The following is a 20,856-nucleotide window of genomic DNA, read 5'->3' on the forward strand; positions in this document are numbered from 1 at the left end:
GGCTTGTGCTTCCTGTTCCTTCCTTGGTAATACTAGTTGATTTTATGCAGCATACATTTCAGGTATGTCATTGAGAAATCAAACTGACTCGAACAAGCAATTAGACACAACCTTGAGTCAGTAGTCTACATTAATACCAGTAACCCTGAATATTAACTTTTAGGATGCCAAATGTTTTCGTTACTTTATTTATACTTACAGCCACTGCTGTGGGAGCAAGCTCATTAACGTGATAGTTCAAAAAGAAAAGTATTGCTTCTGAATTTAGACATAAGATATCCCTTAAAGGCTATGTACACCTTTGGGGGCAATTTTTTTAAATTATAGCATTGTACTTATTTTGAGCAAAAATTCATTTTTTCATTTGGTCTTTATTCAAAATATGGAATCCTTTTTTGTGTACAGAGCTGAGATGCTGTAGTTGCATCCTGTGGATTTTCCATCATTTGAGAAGCTAACAGGCTCTGATCTCTTTACAGTATAAACACTCCATTATAGCTCAGTTCTTATCTTACTGATAAGAATGTTGCTTAAATAAGTGTTTATGACATCTTAGTAGTTTAGAGATAAGGTTTATTAGATGACCAACACAAAGTGAAAGTACCAGTCACACAGCTAGAAAAACACTAAACTCTTTGTGACAGAATGGCTCAATATTTTTTTGTAAAGGCCAATCATAAACAAAAATTGCCTCTGAAGGTGTTCATAGCCTTTAAGGTATCATGTACTATCACGTTAATGAGCTTGCTCCCACAGCAGTGGCTGTAAGTGTAAATAAAGTTACGAAAACATTTGACATACTAAAAGTTAATATTCAGGGTTACTGGTATTAATGTAGACTACTGACTCAAGGTTGTGTCTAATTGCTTGTTCGAGTGCAGTTTAATTTCTCAATTACATATCTGAAATGTATGCTGTATTACCAAGGAATAGTCTACTCCAGTCACATTAAATTCAGCCTTAATAAAACATGTGGTCCACAAATTGCGGATTTGGATTCTTTGCAGACCGATTAACATCAATGGGTCTGTGGTCCACATTTTGTGGCCAAGTATAGGACATACATATACCTTAAAAGCGTAATAATACTAAAAATATTGAATTAAAAATAAAGATAAAAAAAAAAAAGAAGAAATACTGGTAGACTGTCTTCTCCTGGGATTAAGAAGGGCAGAAAAGGTATCAAGCACCATACAGATCACTGATAGTGACCAAATTCCTACCAATGAATTGCCACCATAAAAATATTATACAATGAATCCATATACATCATATGCATTATACATACTAAAAACCAGATATACCTGCATGAGGCCTATAGGGGTTGTCTGAAATGAGAAAAAAGCAGGGTACAGGATTGGAATGGTGAAAAATAACAAATTAAGATTACATAACTGTTAAATCATTTGTTGCTCCTCTGTTGCTATTCCCGTCAACCAACCCTGTCTGTGCCCAACTTTTTCCTAAACTCAAGCAATGACCCTGTGTTCTTTATGTGGCTTCTATCTGAAATAAATTATTGTATTGATTTTATAGATACCATTTACATATTAATAAAAATATCACCACTATGCATTCTCTACTATAGGTGAAATATATTTACTGTAGCTAAAGAAATCTTTTTCTGTTAACTGAGATCTTCTATAATTTGTATTAACATATTAATGTAGTTTTCACATTTTTTAAAACCATGCATTGACTAATACATTACTATATCATGTCAGCTTTGCATGAAGCAGGCTAGTGCTGCATGCCATAATTTAGTTTACTATCCATAATGACACGCAAGTAGTGATTCATTCAGGTTATAAATTACATATTTTTGGGTCTCAAAATTTATATAACCTTATACAGTAAATCTGCAAAAATGAGCATTGCAAAATAAGGAATACAATAATCATAAGGCTGCCTGTACACAATCTGGTTTTATTGAGGTTCTGAGATGCAGTTTTGAAGCTAAAACCAGGAGTGGATTGTAAAGGGAGAGATAATATAAAGGACAGATTCTACATATCTTCTTTTTAAAATGCACACCTAGTTTTAATTAGTTTTCTAATTGCGTATGGGCAGCCTAAGATATAACAGAATTGTTGAAGTGTACCTATAGTTATGAACACATTTGTAGAAATGAATAGTACAGTTGACTTTAATAAACTTTGTAGTATAGCTTATTAAAGAATAATGCTTCCCAGACTGCTTTCCTCCTCTTTCCCTTCACTCAGCCTTCACTAGCAATCTATCTCTGTCTCCTGCTTCACAAACAAAAGTTTATGGAGAGAAGATGAGGAGGCTGCTAACATCTTGCAAGTGATTTATTACCTCAATCTAAACAGTGGTAGAGCCTTATCTTACTAGATACTGGGTGAAATCACATTAATCATTGGGACAGTACTTAGACAAGGACTTCTATTAATCGAAATAAAATAATGTAAGGGGTCATCTACTATATACCCGCTTATGCCAGGTCTAAAATTGTGTGCAGGGAAGGGGACTGGCCGCCAGGCCCGTCTCTTTCACCATTTTCTACACCTGTTTTAGTTGTAGAAAATGGTCTAAATGTCAGACAGCTAAGAAGCTGTCTTACATTTAGAACTAGCGCTGGATGTGCCAAAGATATGGAGAGGCCAGCGCCTCTTCTTAACTTCGGCGGATCCCCCGCCAGCTATGGGGCTTTATTAAGACTGGCGTCTAATGTGCCCCATAGTCTGTATATAGCTTGCTTTAATAATAAATGAAATTATGTTCCACCAGAATCTATTAATTTATATCTTTATTAGGCCCAACTTAATTTTGAGGTACGTATATTAGAAGGCAATTCCACAACCCAGCTGTCATTGAAAAATGAATAGAAGAGAGAGGCTACAGTTATCCACTTATATAGCTATAATCTGCAAAGCTGCGCTTACAGTTGACACAGGACAATTTCCAAAAATAACTAATGTAAAAGTGCTTGCATCCTTACTGACGTCATTCTTTCTCATGATTTGATTTTAGATTTACTGTATCTGTTTTCTGGTGTGAATAAAGACAAAGGCCCTGATTTACAATGTCTTTACTCCAGAATTCTGGCTTCAAAAAGTCACAAACTGAAGCATTTGGGACTTTTTGGGCTAATTTGTGCAAATTTTAGCATTTTTATCCCACTCGCTTCAGTTTTGAAATGTGGGTGGGAAAGCGGCAATTTGTTATAAAACATTTTTATGAAAATAATTTCGTATGCCACTAATAAATGTCTCCCTATATTTTTTTTAACATTGTTTTATGCTAACTGAATGCATAGAGTTCTTTACTAATTGCAACTTTTTTGGTTTTCTCTGAACTGCATAACATCTCCAACTTTGCCTGGAATACATGATATACTAGTGCCTTAACCAAACACCATGTCTACAATGAACCAGACAAGAGTGACGGAATTCATTCTTTTAGCTTTCGGAAACCTTCACAGCTTTAATATTGTGTTATTTATTTTGTTCTTGATCATTTTTATTTTTACAGTTATAGGAAACCTTGTGCTCATTGTCCTTTTTTCAGTCAACAGCAAGCTCCACTCCCCCATGTATTATTTGCTTTGTCATCTTTCCTTTTCTGATCTTGTGATTTCATCAAACATTGTTCCTAACATGCTTGATGCCATTTTGTTTGGAGGGAAAAAAATTAGTTACATCGCCTGTATCACCCAATTATACTTCTTTAGCGGTTCAACCTTTACAGAATGTTTCCTTCTCTCTGTAATGTCCTATGATCGTTACTTGGCCATCTGCAACCCCTTACGATACTCTAGTATCATGGACTTCAAGCTCCAGATCTGTCTGTCACTGTGGCCATGGCTGTTAGGTCTGACTGTTAATCTTTCAGGAGTCATGCCTATATTGAATTTTATTTTTTGTTATGACAACATCATTGACCATTTCTTCTGCGACATTTCTCCTGTTCTGAAACTTTCCTGTTCAGACACTTCTATGGTAGAACTGGAAGTCTTTCTGTTTTCTATGCCACTATTTATCCTTCCTTGTGGCTTTATCATTGTGACCTATGTTTATATCTTCCTCAACATACTCAAGATACCATCTACAACTGGCAAACAAAAAGCCTTCTCTACCTGCAGTTCTCATCTTATTGTTGTGGTCACATTTTATGGGACACTAATAGCAAAATACATGATCCCATCTGTAGGACATTCCTCACTCATTAATAAAATTGTTTCCCTATTACATACTTTATTTACCCCCTTGCTAAACCCCATAATATATAGCCTCAGAAACCAGGACATAAAGGTGGCGGTCAAAAAAATGGTGGGTCAAAAACATTTTTTTATAAATCACTAATTCCTTAAAGGGGCTGTCCAGAATTGTGATGTCCTGTCTTTGTCCACATGCACATCTGCAGCCATTCAATGGCCTCAGTGATGACGATAGCAATGATTCTCTTCCAAAATACCCTCATTATTATTAGTGACAAATAATAATGATCACCCAAAGTACACCTGTTAGTACAGGGAGTGCAGAATTATTAGGCAAGTTGTATTTTTGAGGATTAATTTTATTATTGAACAACAACCATGTTCTCAATGAACCCAAAAAACTCATTAATATCAAAGCTGAATATTTTTGGAAGTAGTTTTTAGTTTGTTTTTAGTTTTAGCTATTTTAGGGGGATATCTGTGTGTGCAGGTGACTATTACTGTGCATAATTATTAGGCAACTTAACAAAAAACTAATATATACCCATTTCAATTATTTATTTTTACCAGTGAAACCAATATAACATCTCAACATTCACAAATATACATTTCTGACATTCAAAAACAAAACAAAAACAAATCAGTGACCAATATAGCCACCTTTCTTTGCAAGGACACTCAAAAGCCTGCCATCCATGGATTCTGTCAGTGTTTTGATCTGTTCACCATCAACATTGCGTGCAGCAGCAACCACAGCCTCCCAGACACTGTTCAGAGAGGTGTACTGTTTTCCCTCCTTGTAAATCTCACATTTGATGATGGACCACAGGTTCTCAATGGGGTTCAGATCAGGTGAACAAGGAGGCCATGTTATTAGATTTTCTTCTTTTATACCCTTTCTTGCCAGCCACGCTGTGGAGTACTTGGACGCGTGTGATGGAGCATTGTCCTGCATGAAAATCATGTTTTTCTTGAAGGATGCAGACTTCTTCCTGTACCACTGCTTGAAGAAGGTGTCTTCCAGAAACTGGCAGTAGGACTGGGAGTTGAGCTTGACTCCATCCTCAACCCGAAAAGGCCCCACAAGCTCATCTTTGATGATACCAGCCCAAACCAGTACTCCACCTCCACCTTGCTGGCGTCTGAGTCGGACTGGAGCTCTCTGCCCTTTACCAATCCAGCCACGGGCCCATCCATCTGGCCCATCAAGACTCACTCTCATTTCATCAGTCCATAAAACCTTTGAAAAACCAGTCTTGAGATATTTCTTGGCCCAGTCTTGACGTTTCAGCTTGTGTGTCTTGTTCAGTGGTGGTCGTCTTTCAGCCTTTCTTACCTTGGCCATGTCTCTGAGTATTGCACACCTTGTGCTTTTGGGCACTCCAGTGATGTTGCAGCTCTGAAATATGGCCAAACTGGTGGCAAGTGGCATCTTGGCAGCTGCACGCTTGACTTTTCTCAGTTCATGGGCAGTTATTTTGCGCCTTGGTTTTTCCACACGCTTCTTGCGACCCTGTTGACTATTTTGAATGAAAGGCTTGATTGTTCGATGATCACGCTTCAGAAGCTTTGCAATTTTAAGAGTGCTGCATCCCTCTGCAAGATATCTCACTATTTTTGACTTTTCTGAGCCTGTCAAGTCCTTCTTTTGACCCATTTTGCCAAAGGAAAGGAAGTTGCCTAATAATTATGCACACCTGATATAGGGTGTTGATGTCATTAGACCACACCCCTTCTCATTACAGAGATGCACATCACCTAATATGCTTAATTGGTAGTAGGCTTTTGAGCCTATACAGCTTGGAGTAAGACAACATGGATAAAGAGGATGATGTGGTCAAAATACTAATTTGCCTAATAATTCTGCACTCCCTGTAGTGTGTGCCCAATAATAATAATTCCCCCATAGTGCCCCCAATAGTAATAATGTTTCTCATAGTACCACAGTAATAACAAGGGGCCCCATAATGCCTCCCCATAGTAAAAAAGCCCCCAGTAGCAGACAAAGTTTTTTGTTGTTGCGTGGTGTTATAGCTTATATGATGGAATGGAGAGCGTGTCCTGGATATAAATAAGACGCAGCAAGGTGGATGTCTAATACTATTCCCACATGTTATAAGTGGATGTCAGATATTGGAATCATATAATAAGTGTGGAGATTGTTGGCAACGGACTATTATTAAACCTCCTCCATATGAGTGCATATTGCCAACGCTCACTGCAAACTAAACCAACTTCTGGAAAACAATTGAACCTTTGAGAAATTATATAAACATTAAGATGGCAGAAAGGTTGAAGTACATGAACTAAAGTACAGTCAGGTCCATAAATATTGGGATATCAACACAATTTTAACATTTTTGGCTCTATACACCACCACCACAATGGATTTGAAATGAAACAAACAAGAATGTGCTTTAACTGCAGACTGTCAGCTTTAATTTGAGGGTATTTACATCCAAATCAGGTGAACGGTGTAGGAATTACAACAGTTTGCATATGTGCCCCCCACTTGTTAAGGGACCAAAAGTAATAGGACATAATAATAATCATAAATCAAACTTTCACTTTTTAATACTTGGTTGCAAATCCTTTGCAGTCAATTACAGCCTGAAGTCTAGAACTCATAGACATCATCAGACGCTGGGTTTCATCCCTGGTGATGTAAATTTCGAAAAACAAAAAACAAGGGTAATGGGGGAAGGTACAAAAGGTGCCAAACCGAATGAAAAAATGAACTCAAAATAGGTCAAGAATATGGTATCCTGGTGCTATAGTACTAGCATATTATACAGATAGGTAAAAAACTTTAAATAAAATAGTGTACAAAGTTAGTTTGAGACCGATAGGCAGGTAAAGTAAAATGAGCTCCCTGCTTGCGGTTTACGCAGAAGGTTGAAGGCAAAGGTTAAAAAAAAAAGTTTAAAAACAAGGAATAAAATGGTTGAGAAAACATCCAGTGAGGCACTTACTTCACTGGGGGGTCGTCAGCAGGATAAGCATAAAACACCTGTGACGATTCCCCCCTGGCCAGGATCGTCTGTAGAGTCTCAGTGAATGATGGCAGCAAGGCAGTGTGCTTCTGATCAAATCACCTTTATTAGAAGATATGTGGCTCAACACGTTTCGGGGATCAAGATTCCCCCTTCATCAGGAGCAAGTGGCTATAGTTATCTCTGTAGCAAGTCAGGTCTATAAATACACAGTCCAATTGGTGGTTTAATTGACAAATTGGTGCCAAAAATACCGAAAACGGAAGTGGTGTGGTGTCACTTCCGGTCGGTGGAACGCAAATTGCGTTCCAAAGGGCGGAAGTGGTCAATTAAAATGACAGTTCAAATGATGATGAATACAATGAAAATAAAATAAATGTAAGTAATGGTCATAGTAGTGAAGTGTGTAGAGGGGTGGAGTGGAGCCTTGAATACTTAGTGGTGGCCGAGGGCAGGTGGGGAAATGGGGCGCTTAGATGGGTGGAACGCTTGGTGGAACGCATGGATAAGGGGGCGGACTCGGTGCAGGCGGCTGAGGCCGAGCGGACGTGGCTGGGGGAGGTATTACTACAGGGTGAAGATGCAGTGGCGTCCTGTGGAACGCATAATGGAGCGCACGTTCGGGGGGCGGGGTTATCAGTAGTTGTGCACTTAAAATGACTGGCCGGCAGCACGGAGGGGTGGTACTGTGTAGTCACATGACAAGGGTATGTGTGCTGCTGGAAGGAGAAAAGAATGTATTAGCAAAGGATAAAAGGGCATAAAATTGAGGGATAGTAAAAGTATATACGGGATGGCTAATATGGGATAATAAATATTAGGGGTAATAGAAGACATATGGGATGAAGGGAAGACATATGGGACGAAAAAGGATATAAATATATATATATATATACACAAAGCCGGATTCCAAAAAAGTTGGGACACTAAACAAATTGTGAATAAAAACTGAATGCAATGATGTGGAGATGGCAAATGTCAATATTTTATTTGTAATAGAACATAGATGACAGATCAAACGTTTAATCCGAGTTAATGTATCATTTTAAAGGAAAAATACGTTGATTCAAATTTTCACGGTGTCAACAAATCCCCAAAAAGTTGGGACAAGTAGCAATAAGAGGCTGAAAAAACAAAACGAAGAGCTGGAAGACCAGTTAACACTAATTAGGTCAATTGGCAACATGATTGGGTATAAAAAGAGCTTCTCAGAGTGGCAGTGTCTCTCAGAAGCCAAGATGGGTAGAGGATCACCAATTCCCACAATGTTGCGCAGAAAGATAGTGGAGCAATATCAGAAAGGTGTTACCCAGCGAAAAATTGCAAAGACTTTGCATCTATCATCATCAACTGTGCATAACATCATCCGAAGATTCAGAGAATCTAGAACAATCTCTGTGCGTAAGGGTCAAGGCCGTAAAACTATACTGGATGCCCGTGATCTCCGGGCCCTTAAACGACACTGCACCACAAACAGGAATGCTACTGTAAAGGAAATCACAGAATGGGCTCAGGAATACTTCCAGAAACCATTGTCAGTGAACACAAACCACCGTGCCATCCGCCGTTGCCAGCTGAAACTCTACAGTGCAAAGAAGAAGCCATTTCTAAGCAAGATCCAAGATCAGGCGTTTTCACTGGGCCAGGGATCATTTAAAGTGGAGTGTGGCAAAATGGAAGACTGTTCTGTGGTCAGACGAGCCACGATTCAAAGTTCTTTTTGGAAATCTGGGACGCCATGTCATCCGGACCAAAGAGGACAAGGACAACCCAAGTTGTTATCAACGCTCAGTTCAGAAGCCTGCATCTCTGATGGTATGGGGTTGCATGAGTGCGTGTGGCATGGCAGCTTGCATGTCTGGAAAGGCACCATCAATGCAGAAAAATATATTCAGGTTCTAGAACAACATATGCTCCCACCCAGACGTCATCTCCTTCAGGGAAGACCCTGCATTTTTCAACAAGATAATGCCAGACCACATTCTGCATCAATCACAACATCATGGCTGCGTAGGAGAAGGATCCGGGTACTGAAATGGCCAGTCTGCAGTCCAGATCTTTCACCTATAGAGAACATTTGGCGCATCATAAAGAGGAAGGTGCAACAAAGAAGGCCCAAGACGATTGAACAGTTAGAGGCCTGTATTAGACAAGAATGGGAGAGCATTCCTATTTCTAAACTTGAGAAACTGGTCTCCTCGGTCCCCAGACGTCTGTTGTGTGTTGTAAGAAGAAGGGGAGATGCCACACAGTGGTGAAAATGGCCTTGTCCCAACTTTTTGGGGATTTGTTGACACCATGAAATTCTGATTCAACATATTTTTCCCTTAAAATGGTACATTTTCTCAGTTTAAACTTTTGTTCCGTGATTTATGTTCTATTCTGAATAAAATATTAGAAGTTGGCATCTCCACATCATTGCATTCAGTTTTTATTCACGATTTGTATAGTGTCCCAACTTTTTTGGAATCCGGTTTGTATATAAATAAATATAAATACATATATATAAACCGGGTGACATGAGAAAGATCCCTGAGATACAGTTAATAGACATGGTGGGTGGTGTTTATCCCCCATAGAACACATATACAATGTAATGAATAATTTAAAATAAATAATTTAAAATAGTGAAGGAAGGGATATGGATTGAATGTATAAAGTTGTATATCAAATATAGTGACGGACAGGTGTGTGAATTTACACAAATAAAAACAAAAACAGAACGAGCGTATATGTATACATAATTTGCATAGTGGGCAGTCCTGATAGGGGCCAATGATATATACAATTGCACACACACATATACAGATATATTTAAAAATATACAGATATATATAAATGTAACGGTCGCATACACACACACACAGGGGGGAGGGAAGTGACCACTGCGCTCCACCCTTACCCCTGGCACTGCCTACTTGCCTCACGAGTCCTAATGACAGGGGACAACTGGACGGCAATCCCTAGCTTGAACTAAGTGCAGGGATGACAGACAGACAAACAACAGAACGTGAACGGAGCGAGTCAATACCAGGAAAGCTACAAAGTACAAATGGAGCAAGCAGAGAATAGTCAGGAGAAGCCGGGGTCAGAATACCAGGAGAGCAGGGCCCCTATCCATTGGGTATTTATTTTATTGTATTGTATGGATGTTTTTACTGTTTGATGTGACTTTTTATGATATATCCGATTAAATAATATTTAGCCATTATCTATTTGCTGTCTCCATTCCCATACGGAGTGCCCCTCACTTGTCTACATTTCTCCTTAAATTAAATATTTCTTTGCCCAAAATGGCTGTATTTCGAATGGCTGAATCAAACCTCTGTATGTAGAGGGGGTATCTCACAGGGCCTGAACCAGTGTAGGCCTAAATTTAATATTTCTTTGCACAAAATGGAGGTATTTCAAATGGCTGTATTTCAAATGCCTGAATCAAACCTCTGTATGTAGAGGGGGTATCTCACAGGGCCTGAACCAGTGTAGGCCTGAATTCAATATTGGTGCACCAAATGGCGGTATTTCAAATGCCTTATTCAAACCCCTGTATGTAGAGGGGGTATCTCACACGGTCTGAACCAATGTAGGCCTGAATGAAATATTTCTTTGCCCAAAATGGCTGTATTTCGAATGGCGGTATTTCTAATGCCTGAATCAAACCCCTGTATGTAGAGGGGGTATCTCACAGGGACTGAACCAGTGTAGGCCTGAATTCAATATTGGTGCACCAAATGGCGGTATTTCAAATGCCTGAATCAAACCCCTGTATGTAGAGGGTGTATCTCACACGGTCTGAACCAGTGTAGGCCTAAATTAAATATTTCTTTGCACAAAATGGAGGTATATTAAATGGCTGTATTTCAAATGCCTGAATCAAACCCCTGTATGCAGAGGGGGTATCTCACAGGGCCTGAACCAGTGTAGGCCTGAATTCAATATTGGTGCACCTAATGGTGGTATTTAAAATCTCTGAATGTAACCCAAATGTATTTAGGGTGCATCTCACAATGACATCTGCATTAAAGGCTGCCAACAAAATTTTTTGTGCCCAAACGAGTGTTTGTTTAACAACTGAATTTGACAGCAGTATATAAGCCTGTAATGTCACACGTGCATGATGCTGCAAGGCCTGAAAATAGTGTTTTTTGTCAAAAAAGTGTGTTTTTCAAACCCCAGAAAATGATGGGTGTATTTCTAGCTTAAATTGCACACTGACTAATCAAGATGTTGTAGATTGCCAAAAAAGTGTTTTTTTGGTAACAGAATAGGAAAGCTGTATATATTAAACTTGAATTTAACACTTGCAGATCTGGAAAATACTGTTTTTTGAAGAAAAAAAAAGTGTGTTTTTCAAACCCCAGAAAATGATGGGTGTATTTCTAGCTTAAATTGCACACTGACTAATCAAGATGTAGTTTTAAAAAAAAGAAGGTGATTTGCAATGTCCCAAAAGCTCAGATGCAGTGCTGGTGCACAGAGCTTGCATAAAATGGCTGCCGCCGCCACCCACCTGACTAACAGAACACAACTGCACCCACACAACTATTAGATTCTCTCCTATTCTCTCCCTGAAATCATAGAAACATAGAAACATAGAATGTGTCAGCAGATAAGAACCATTTGGCCCATCTAGTCTGCCCAATATATCTGAATCCTATGAATAGTCCCTGGCCCTATCTTATATGAAGGATAGCCTTATGCCTATCCCATGCATGCTTAAACTCCTTCACTGTATTTGCAGCTACCACTTCTGCAGGAAGGCTATTCCATGCATCCACTACTCTCTCAGTAAAGTAATACTTCCTTATATTACTTTTAAACCTTTGCCCCTCTAATTTAAAATGGTGTCCTCTTGTGGTAGTTTTTCTTCTTTTAAATATGCTCTCCTCCTTTACCGAGTTGATTCCCTTTATGTATTTAAAAGTTTCTATCATATCCCCTCGGTCTCTTCTTTCTTCCAAGCTATACATATTAAGGTCTTTTAACCTTTCCTGGTAAGTTTTATCCTGCAATCCATGTACTAGTTTAGTAGCTCTTCTCTGAACTCTCTCTAGAGTATCACTATCCTTCTGGAGATATGGCCTCCAGTACTGCGCACAATACTCCAAGTGAGGTCTCACCAGTGATCTGTACAGCGGCATAAGAACTTCACTCTTTCTACTGCTTATACCTCTCCCTATACATCCAAGCATTCTGCTGGCATTTCGTGCTGCTTTATTACATTGTCTTCCCACCTTTAAGTCTTCTGAAATAATTACTCCTAAATCCCTTTCCTCAGATACTGAGGTCAGGACTGTGTCAAATATTCTATATTCTGCCCTTGGGTTTTTACGCCCCAGGTGCATTATCTTGCACTTATCCACATTAAATTTCAGTTGCCAGAGTTCTGACCATTCTTCTAGTTTTCCTAAATCCTTTTCCATTTGGCGTTTCCCTCCAGGAACATCAACCCTGTTACATATCTTTGTGTCATCAGCAAAAAGACAAACCTTACCATCGAGGCCTTTTGCAATATCACTTATGAAGATATTAAACAAAATTGGTCCCAGTACAGATCCCTTTGGAATCCCACTGGTAACATGACCTTGTTTTGAATGTTCTCCATTGACTACAACCCTCTGTTGTCTGTCACTCAGCCACTGCCTAATCCACTCATAAATATGGGAGTCCATGCTCAATGACTGCAGTTTATTGATAAGTCTTCTATGTGGGACAGTGTCAAAAGCCTTACTAAAATCTAGATATGCGATGTCTACTGCACCTCCACCGTCTATTATTTTAGTCACCCAGTCAAAAAAATCTATAAGATTTGTTTGACATGATCTCCCTGAAGTAAACCCATGCTGTTTTTCATCTTGCAATCCATGGGATTTTAGATGTTCCACAATCCTATCCTTTAATAGGGTTTCCATTAATTTGCCTACTATTGATGTCAGACTCACTGGTCTATAGTTGCTCGATTCCTCCCTACTACCTTTCTTGTGAATGGGCACGACATTTGCCAATTTCCAATCTTCCGGGACGACTCCTGTTACTAATGATTGGTTAAATAAATCTGTTAACGGTTTTGCCAGCTCACCACTAAGCTCTTTTAATAATTTTGGGTGTATCTCATCAGGCCCCTGTGACTTATTTGTCTTCACTTTAGACAGCAAACTTAGAACATCTTCCTCTGTAAAGACACATGCATCAAACGATTTAATAGTCATCCTTTCTAGTGGAGGTCCTTCTCCTTCTTTTTCTTTTGTAAAAACTGAACAGAAGTATTCATTAAGGCAGTCGGCTAGCCCTTTATTCTCTTCTACATACCTTCCGTCCTTTATTTTTAATTTAGTTATTCCTTGTTTTAATTTCCTTTTTTCATTTATATATCTGAAGAATGTCTTATCCCCTTTTTTCATAGACTGAGCTAGTTTTTCTTCTGCCTGAGCTTTAGAAGTTCTTATAACTTGCTTGGCCTCTTTCTGCCTAATCTTGTAGATTTCCTTATCTTCATTGCTCTGGGTTTTTTTATAATTACAAAATGCTAGCTTTTTATTTTTAATGATTTGGGCCACTTCTGCTGAGTACCACAGTGGTCTCTTCCTTTTTTTGCTTTTACTGACAAGTCTAATGCAATTTTCTGTTGCCTTCAATAATGCACCTTTTAAGTAGTCCCATTTCTCCTGGACTCCATGTAATCCGTTCCAGTCTGATAAGGACTCATTTATGACTAATTTCATTTTTGAAAAGTCTGTTTTTCTAAAATCTAAAACTTTTGTTTTTGTGTGGTGGGACTCTTTCACAGTTCTTATATTAAACCACACTGACTGGTGATCACTAGATCCCAAGGTTTCGCCTACAATGACATCATATACCGAATCCCCATTTGTGAATATCAAATCCAAAATGGCCTCCCTCCGGGTTGGCTCCTCAACCATTTGTTGTAGGGATAACCCCAGTAGGGAATTTAGAATATCTGTACTCCTGGTAGAACTTGCTATTTTGGTTTTCCAGTTTATATCTGGAAGATTGAAATCTCCCAAAATGATAACTTCTCCTTTCATTGTCATTTTAGCTATTTCTTCAACTAGTAGATCATCTAGTTCTTTAACTTGATCAGGTGGTCTATATATCACACCTACACGAGTTACTGCATGATTAGCAAACTGCAACGTAACCCAAACTGACTCTATGTTGGCCTCACCAACTTGTATTAGGTTAGATTTAATGCTATCTTTCACATACAGGGCCGCTCCTCCTCCTTTCTTGCCTTCTCTGTCTCTTCTGTATAAAGAGTACCCTGGTATGGTTATGTCCCAGTCATTTCTTTCATTAAACCATGTCTCCGTAACAGCCACTAAATCTACATTCTCAGATGCCATTATTGACCCAAGTTCATAGATTTTTTTTACCTAAACTGCGAGCATTTGTAGAGAGGACTCGGAGCTTATCATTTCTTACCCTCTGTGCTTCTGACCTGTTCTGGCATTGTTTCGGGGGGCAATTGGACTCTTTTATTTTCACTCTTTTGCCCCCCCCTTCCTAGTTTAAATACTCTTTCGCAAATTCTTGGAGTTGTTCACTAAGTACATTTGTTCCTTTGAGAGAAAGATGCAAACCATCTTTTTTGTACAGTTCCTTTCTATTCCAAGTAGAGCTATTATGAGAAACAAAGCCAAATCCTTGCTCTTGACACCATTTACCAAGCCATATGTTGAACTCCTTTATGCGCCTCTGCCTATCATTCTGAACATTATGCACAGGCAGAACTTCAGAAAATGAAATGGTGGATGCAAAATCCTGTACGTCATTACCAAGTGTGATAAAAGATTTTTTCACCTCTGACACTTCATTGCAAGCCAGGTCATTTGTCCCTAGATGGACAAGAACATCCACGTCCCCTTCCTGCTTTGCTTGCTTAACAATATTAATAATACGTCTTCTATCTCTTCTAGCAGTAGCCCCAGGGAGACATCTCACAAAACCATTTTCTTTAAGCTCCACACTTCTTATGATTGAATCACCCAGCAACAGCAGCTTCCTTTGAGACTTCACTTTATCTTTTTTGTCCTTGGCTGCAGTCTTGCATACATTAGACATAGGAGTCAATGGTTTCTCACCCTCTGTGCTTGAGTCCATATCCATGCTGTCCTTACATTCTGAGAGTGCTGCAAATGAATTTTGGAGAATCACCGACTGTGGGACATGTCTTCTATCCACCACTCTAAGTCTTCCAGAACCTACAGTAACCCATCTGCCATTTCTGGGGGTCCTCTGTGGCAGTGGCGTTGCAGCAGTCCTAGCTGGAGTTTGTTTAACAGATAATTTAAATATCTCAGATTTCAAAAATGCAATTTCCTGCTGCAGTAAGGAGAACTGTCTACAGATCTGACAGCATCCGAATCTCCAAAGAGTGGAACATGAAATAAATGCACAACAATTCCTGCACTGAACCAAGTCTGCCATTTTAAAGAGGAGAAAAAATAAATAAATCAAAATTTGTCAATTTAAATCTTACCTTTTTTTTTGTATTGTTTCCACCTTCCACTAGTCCAGCAGCATCCTCTCCCTACACTTGTAACTGTAACATTAGTAGGCATTGCTGTGATGGCTTCTAAGGTCAGACAGTTAACCGCTTGTTGATTGGCTACTCTGCAGCCTTTCAAAAAGCGCCAAGAAAGCGCTGAACACCGAACCCGAACTTTTACGGAAATGTTCGGGGTCCAAAAATCCTAGCTTTACAGTTCGGGTTCGCTCAACCCTAGTCATGACACACAATGTAAGTCAGACACAAAATAAAACTGATCAGCACCCCACTGACTTACAATTGTTTTAGTGACCATCCACCTTGGCTATTTTAGAGGTAATACAACCGGATCCATTCATAATGGATGCAGCGTGACTGTGAGTCATCAAGGTGGCATCAGAGTGTGAGGTCTGAATGTAAGCACCATAAAATCTGTATTATCAGGCCGCAATTTCCCCCCAATTATACATATAGGGATTAATGGATATACTTATATATAAGGGAATGTGAGCACCCTAAAATCTGTAGTATCAGGTTGCAATTTCATCTGTATTACACATTTAGGGATATACTTAATCCCTAAGGCTACTTTCACACTTGCGGCAGAGTGATCCGGCAAAACGTATGCCAACTGATGGCATTTGCAAGAATGATCAGGGTCCTGATCAGTCTTAAAAATTCCTGATCAGTCAGAAAAATGCATTTAAAAGAATTTATGCCTGATCTGTTTTGCCGGATGACACCGGAAAGACGGATCGTCTTTCCGGTGTCATCCGGCAAAACAGATCAGGCATACATTTTTTTATGCCTTTTTTTCAGTCTGCACATGCGCAGACCAGAAGAATGGATCCGGCATTCCGGTATTTTGAATGCCGGATCCGGCACTAATACTTCCTATGGAAAAAAATAATTCAGGCATGTCTTCATTTTTTTTCCGCCGGAGATAAAACAGTAGCATGCTAGTTATATACATGGGGATATAACTGATCAGTTCTTTTCCAGCATTGAGCCCTTTTGACGGAACTCAGTGCCGGAAAAGAAAAACGCTAGTGTGAAAGTACCCTAAAAGTAGTCTCAGGCCGCAATTTCACCCCAATAACACAATTAGGGATTAATGGACATATTTATGTATAATAGAACGTGAGCACCGTAAAATCTGTAGTATCAGGCTGCAATTTCACCCCAATTAGACAATCAAGGATTAACAGATTGAATTATATATAAAACAACGTAAACACCCTAAAATTTGTAGTATCAAGCCGCAACTTCACCCCAATTACACAATCAACGAAATAACAGATTGAATCATATATAAAAGAATGCAAACCCCTAAAATCTGTAGTATCGGACCTCAGTTTCACCCTAATAAGAGAATCAAGGATTAATGGAATTATTTATGTATCACAGAATGCAAACAACCTAAAATCTGTAGTATTAGAACACTTTTTACCCCAATTAGGCTACTTTCACATCTGCGTTTTTGCTGGATCCGTCATGGATCAGCAAAAAATGCTTCTGTCTTGATAATACAACCGGCTGCATCCATTATGAACGGGTCCGGTTGTATTATCTCTAAAATAGCCAAGGTGGATCCGTCACTAAAACCATTGTAAGTCAGTGGGGTGCGGATCAGTTTTATTTTGTGTCTGAGAAAATGGATCCGGCACCATTGACTTACATTGTGTTTCATGACGGATCTGTCTTGCTCCGCATCCCATGCTGGGCAAAAAAAACGCTGCAAGCGATGGGGACGCAGCCAAATGGAACGGAATGCATTCTGGTGCATTCCATTTCGTTCAGTTCAGCTTTGTCCCCATTGACAATGAATGGGGAGAAAACTGATGCATTTTCCCCCGCTATTGAGATCTTATGACGGATCTCAATAGCGGAAAGGGAAAGCGCAGGTGTGAAAGTAGCCTTAGTGCAGCAAGGTATAATAGAATAGCGCTTATGGTCAAATGATCATGGTTAGGATTTTTACCTTCAAAGCTACGTCCGTGTGTCTGCATTTACATTTTGTCCTATACGCCATTCACTACTAGAGCTGCGTTCATGCGTCCGCTGTTGCATTACATTTATACTCTGCTCACTTTCAGATTGCATTTATATGGCTGCTTTATACCATGCTCCTCATACTCCTACTCAGAGCTGTGCCCATACCATGTTTTTAGGCACCACTCACATCCAGAGCTGCATTCACCCACTCGTTCTTACATCATGTGTAAGGCCCCTTTCACGACGGGCGAGTATTCCGCGCGGATGCGATGCGTGAGTTGAACGCATTAAACCCGCACTGAATACCGACCCATTTATTTCTATGGGGCTGTTCACATGAGCCGTGATTTTCACGCATCACTTGTGCGTTGCGTGAAAATCGCAGCATGCTCCTTTTTGTGCGTTTTTCACGCAACGCAGGCCCCATAGAAGTTAATGGGGTTGCGTGAAAATCGCAAGTATCCGCAAGCAAGTGTGGATGCAGTGCGATTTTCAAGCACAGTTGCTAGGAGACGATCGGGATGAAGACCCGATCATTATTATTTTCCCTTATAACCATGTTTGGTTAAATAATAGCATTCTGAATACAGAATGCATAGTAAAATAGCGCTGGAGGGGTTAAAAAACAAATAAAAAAATTTTCTTTAAGCTCCACACTTCTTATGATTGAATCACCCAGCAACAGCTGCTTCCTTTGAGACTTCACTTTATCTTTTTTGTCCTTGGCTGCAGTCTTGCATACATTAGACATAGGAGTCAATGGTTTCTCACCCTCTGTGCTTGAGTCCATATCCATGCTGTCCTTACATTCTGAGAGTGCTGCAAATGAATTTTGGAGAATCACCGACTGTGGGACATGTCTTCTATCCACCACTCTAAGTCTTCCAGAACCTACAGTAACCCATCTGCCATTTCTGGGGGTCCTCTGTGGCAGTGGCGTTGCAGCAGTCCTAGCTGGAGTTTGTTTAACAGATAATTTAAATATCTCAGATTTCAAAAATGCAATTTCCTGCTGCAGTAAGGAGAACTGTCTACAGATCTGACAGCATCCGAATCTCCAAAGAGTGGAACATGAAATAAATGCACAACAATTCCTGCACTGAACCAAGTCTGCCATTTTAAAGAGGAGAAAAAATAAATAAATCAAAATTTGTCAATTTAAATCTTACCTTTTTTTTTGTATTGTTTCCACCTTCCACTAGTCCAGCAGCATCCTCTCCCTACACTTGTAACTGTAACATTAGTAGGCATTGCTGTGATGGCTTCTAAGGTCAGACAGTTAACCGCTTGTTGATTGGCTACTCTGCAGCCTTTCAAAAAGCGCCAAGAAAGCGCTGAACACCGAACCCGAACTTTTACGGAAATGTTCGGGGTCCAAAAATCCTAGCTTTACAGTTCGGGTTCGCTCAACCCTAGTCATGACACACAATGTAAGTCAGACACAAAATAAAACTGATCAGCACCCCACTGACTTACAATTGTTTTAGTGACCATCCACCTTGGCTATTTTAGAGGTAATACAACCGGATCCATTCATAATGGATGCAGCGTGACTGTGAGTCATCAAGGTGGCATCAGAGTGTGAGGTCTGAATGTAAGCACCATAAAATCTGTATTATCAGGCCGCAATTTCCCCCCAATTATACATATAGGGATTAATGGATATACTTATATATAAGGGAATGTGAGCACCCTAAAATCTGTAGTATCAGGTTGCAATTTCATCTGTATTACACATTTAGGGATATACTTAATCCCGAAGGCTACTTTCACACTTGCGGCAGAGTGATCCGGCAAAACGTATGCCAACTGATGGCATTTGCAAGAATGATCAGGGTCCTGATCAGTCTTAAAAATTCCTGATCAGTCAGAAAAATGCATTTAAAAGAATTTATGCCTGATCTGTTTTGCCGGATGACACCGGAAAGACGGATCGTCTTTCCGGTGTCATCCGGCAAAACAGATCAGGCATACATTTTTTTATGCCTTTTTTTCAGTCTGCACATGCGCAGACCAGAAGAATGGATCCGGCATTCCGGTATTTTGAATGCCGGATCCGGCACTAATACTTCCTATGGAAAAAAATAATTCAGGCATGTCTTCATTTTTTTTCCGCCGGAGATAAAACAGTAGCATGCTAGTTATATACATGGGGATATAACTGATCAGTTCTTTTCCAGCATTGAGCCCTTTTGACGGAACTCAGTGCCGGAAAAGAAAAACGCTAGTGTGAAAGTACCCTAAAAGTAGTCTCAGGCCGCAATTTCACCCCAATAACACAATTAGGGATTAATGGACATATTTATGTATAATAGAACGTGAGCACCGTAAAATCTGTAGTATCAGGCTGCAATTTCACCCCAATTAGACAATCAAGGATTAACAGATTGAATTATATATAAAACAACGTAAACACCCTAAAATTTGTAGTATCAAGCCGCAACTTCACCCCAATTACACAATCAACGAAATAACAGATTGAATCATATATAAAAGAATGCAAACCCCTAAAATCTGTAGTATCGGACCTCAGTTTCACCCTAATAAGAGAATCAAGGATTAATGGAATTATTTATGTATCACAGAATGCAAACAACCTAAAATCTGTAGTATTAGAACACTTTTTACCCCAATTAGGCTACTTTCACATCTGCGTTTTTGCTGGATCCGTCATGGATCAGCAAAAAATGCTTCTGTCTTGATAATACAACCGGCTGCATCCATTATGAACGGGTCCGGTTGTATTATCTCTAAAATAGCCAAGGTGGATCCGTCACTAAAACCATTGTAAGTCAGTGGGGTGCGGATCAGTTTTATTTTGTGTCTGAGAAAATGGATCCGGCACCATTGACTTACATTGTGTTTCATGACGGATCTGTCTTGCTCCGCATCCCATGCTGGGCAAAAAAACGCTGCAAGCGATGGGGACGCAGCCAAATGGAACGGAATGCATTCTGGTGCATTCCATTTCGTTCAGTTCAGCTTTGTCCCCATTGACAATGAATGGGGAGAAAACTGATGCATTTTCCCCCGCTATTGAGATCTTATGACGGATCTCAATAGCGGAAAGGGAAAGCGCAGGTGTGAAAGTAGCCTTAGTGCAGCAAGGTATAATAGAATAGCGCTTATGGTCAAATGATCATGGTTAGGATTTTTACCTTCAAAGCTACGTCCGTGTG

At 39.6% G+C, this 20,856-nt stretch overlaps 1 protein-coding gene across 1 annotated transcript in view; it reads left to right on the forward strand.

Moving 5' to 3' along the window:
• The first annotated feature begins 3,380 nt into the window (after positions 1-3,380).
• The window catches only part of LOC122941987 (olfactory receptor 11L1-like), a 72,464-nt gene continuing 54,988 nt past the window's right edge, over positions 3,381-20,856 (forward strand). Inside the window, exon 1 of the mRNA XM_044299483.1 lies at positions 3,381-4,296. Coding sequence (XP_044155418.1) covers positions 3,381-4,296 — 916 coding nt within the window. The remainder of the gene's footprint in view (positions 4,297-20,856) is intronic.

This window comes from Bufo gargarizans, chromosome 6 (assembly GCF_014858855.1).
Source record: "Bufo gargarizans isolate SCDJY-AF-19 chromosome 6, ASM1485885v1, whole genome shotgun sequence".
Taxonomy (NCBI): Eukaryota; Metazoa; Chordata; class Amphibia; order Anura; family Bufonidae; genus Bufo; species Bufo gargarizans.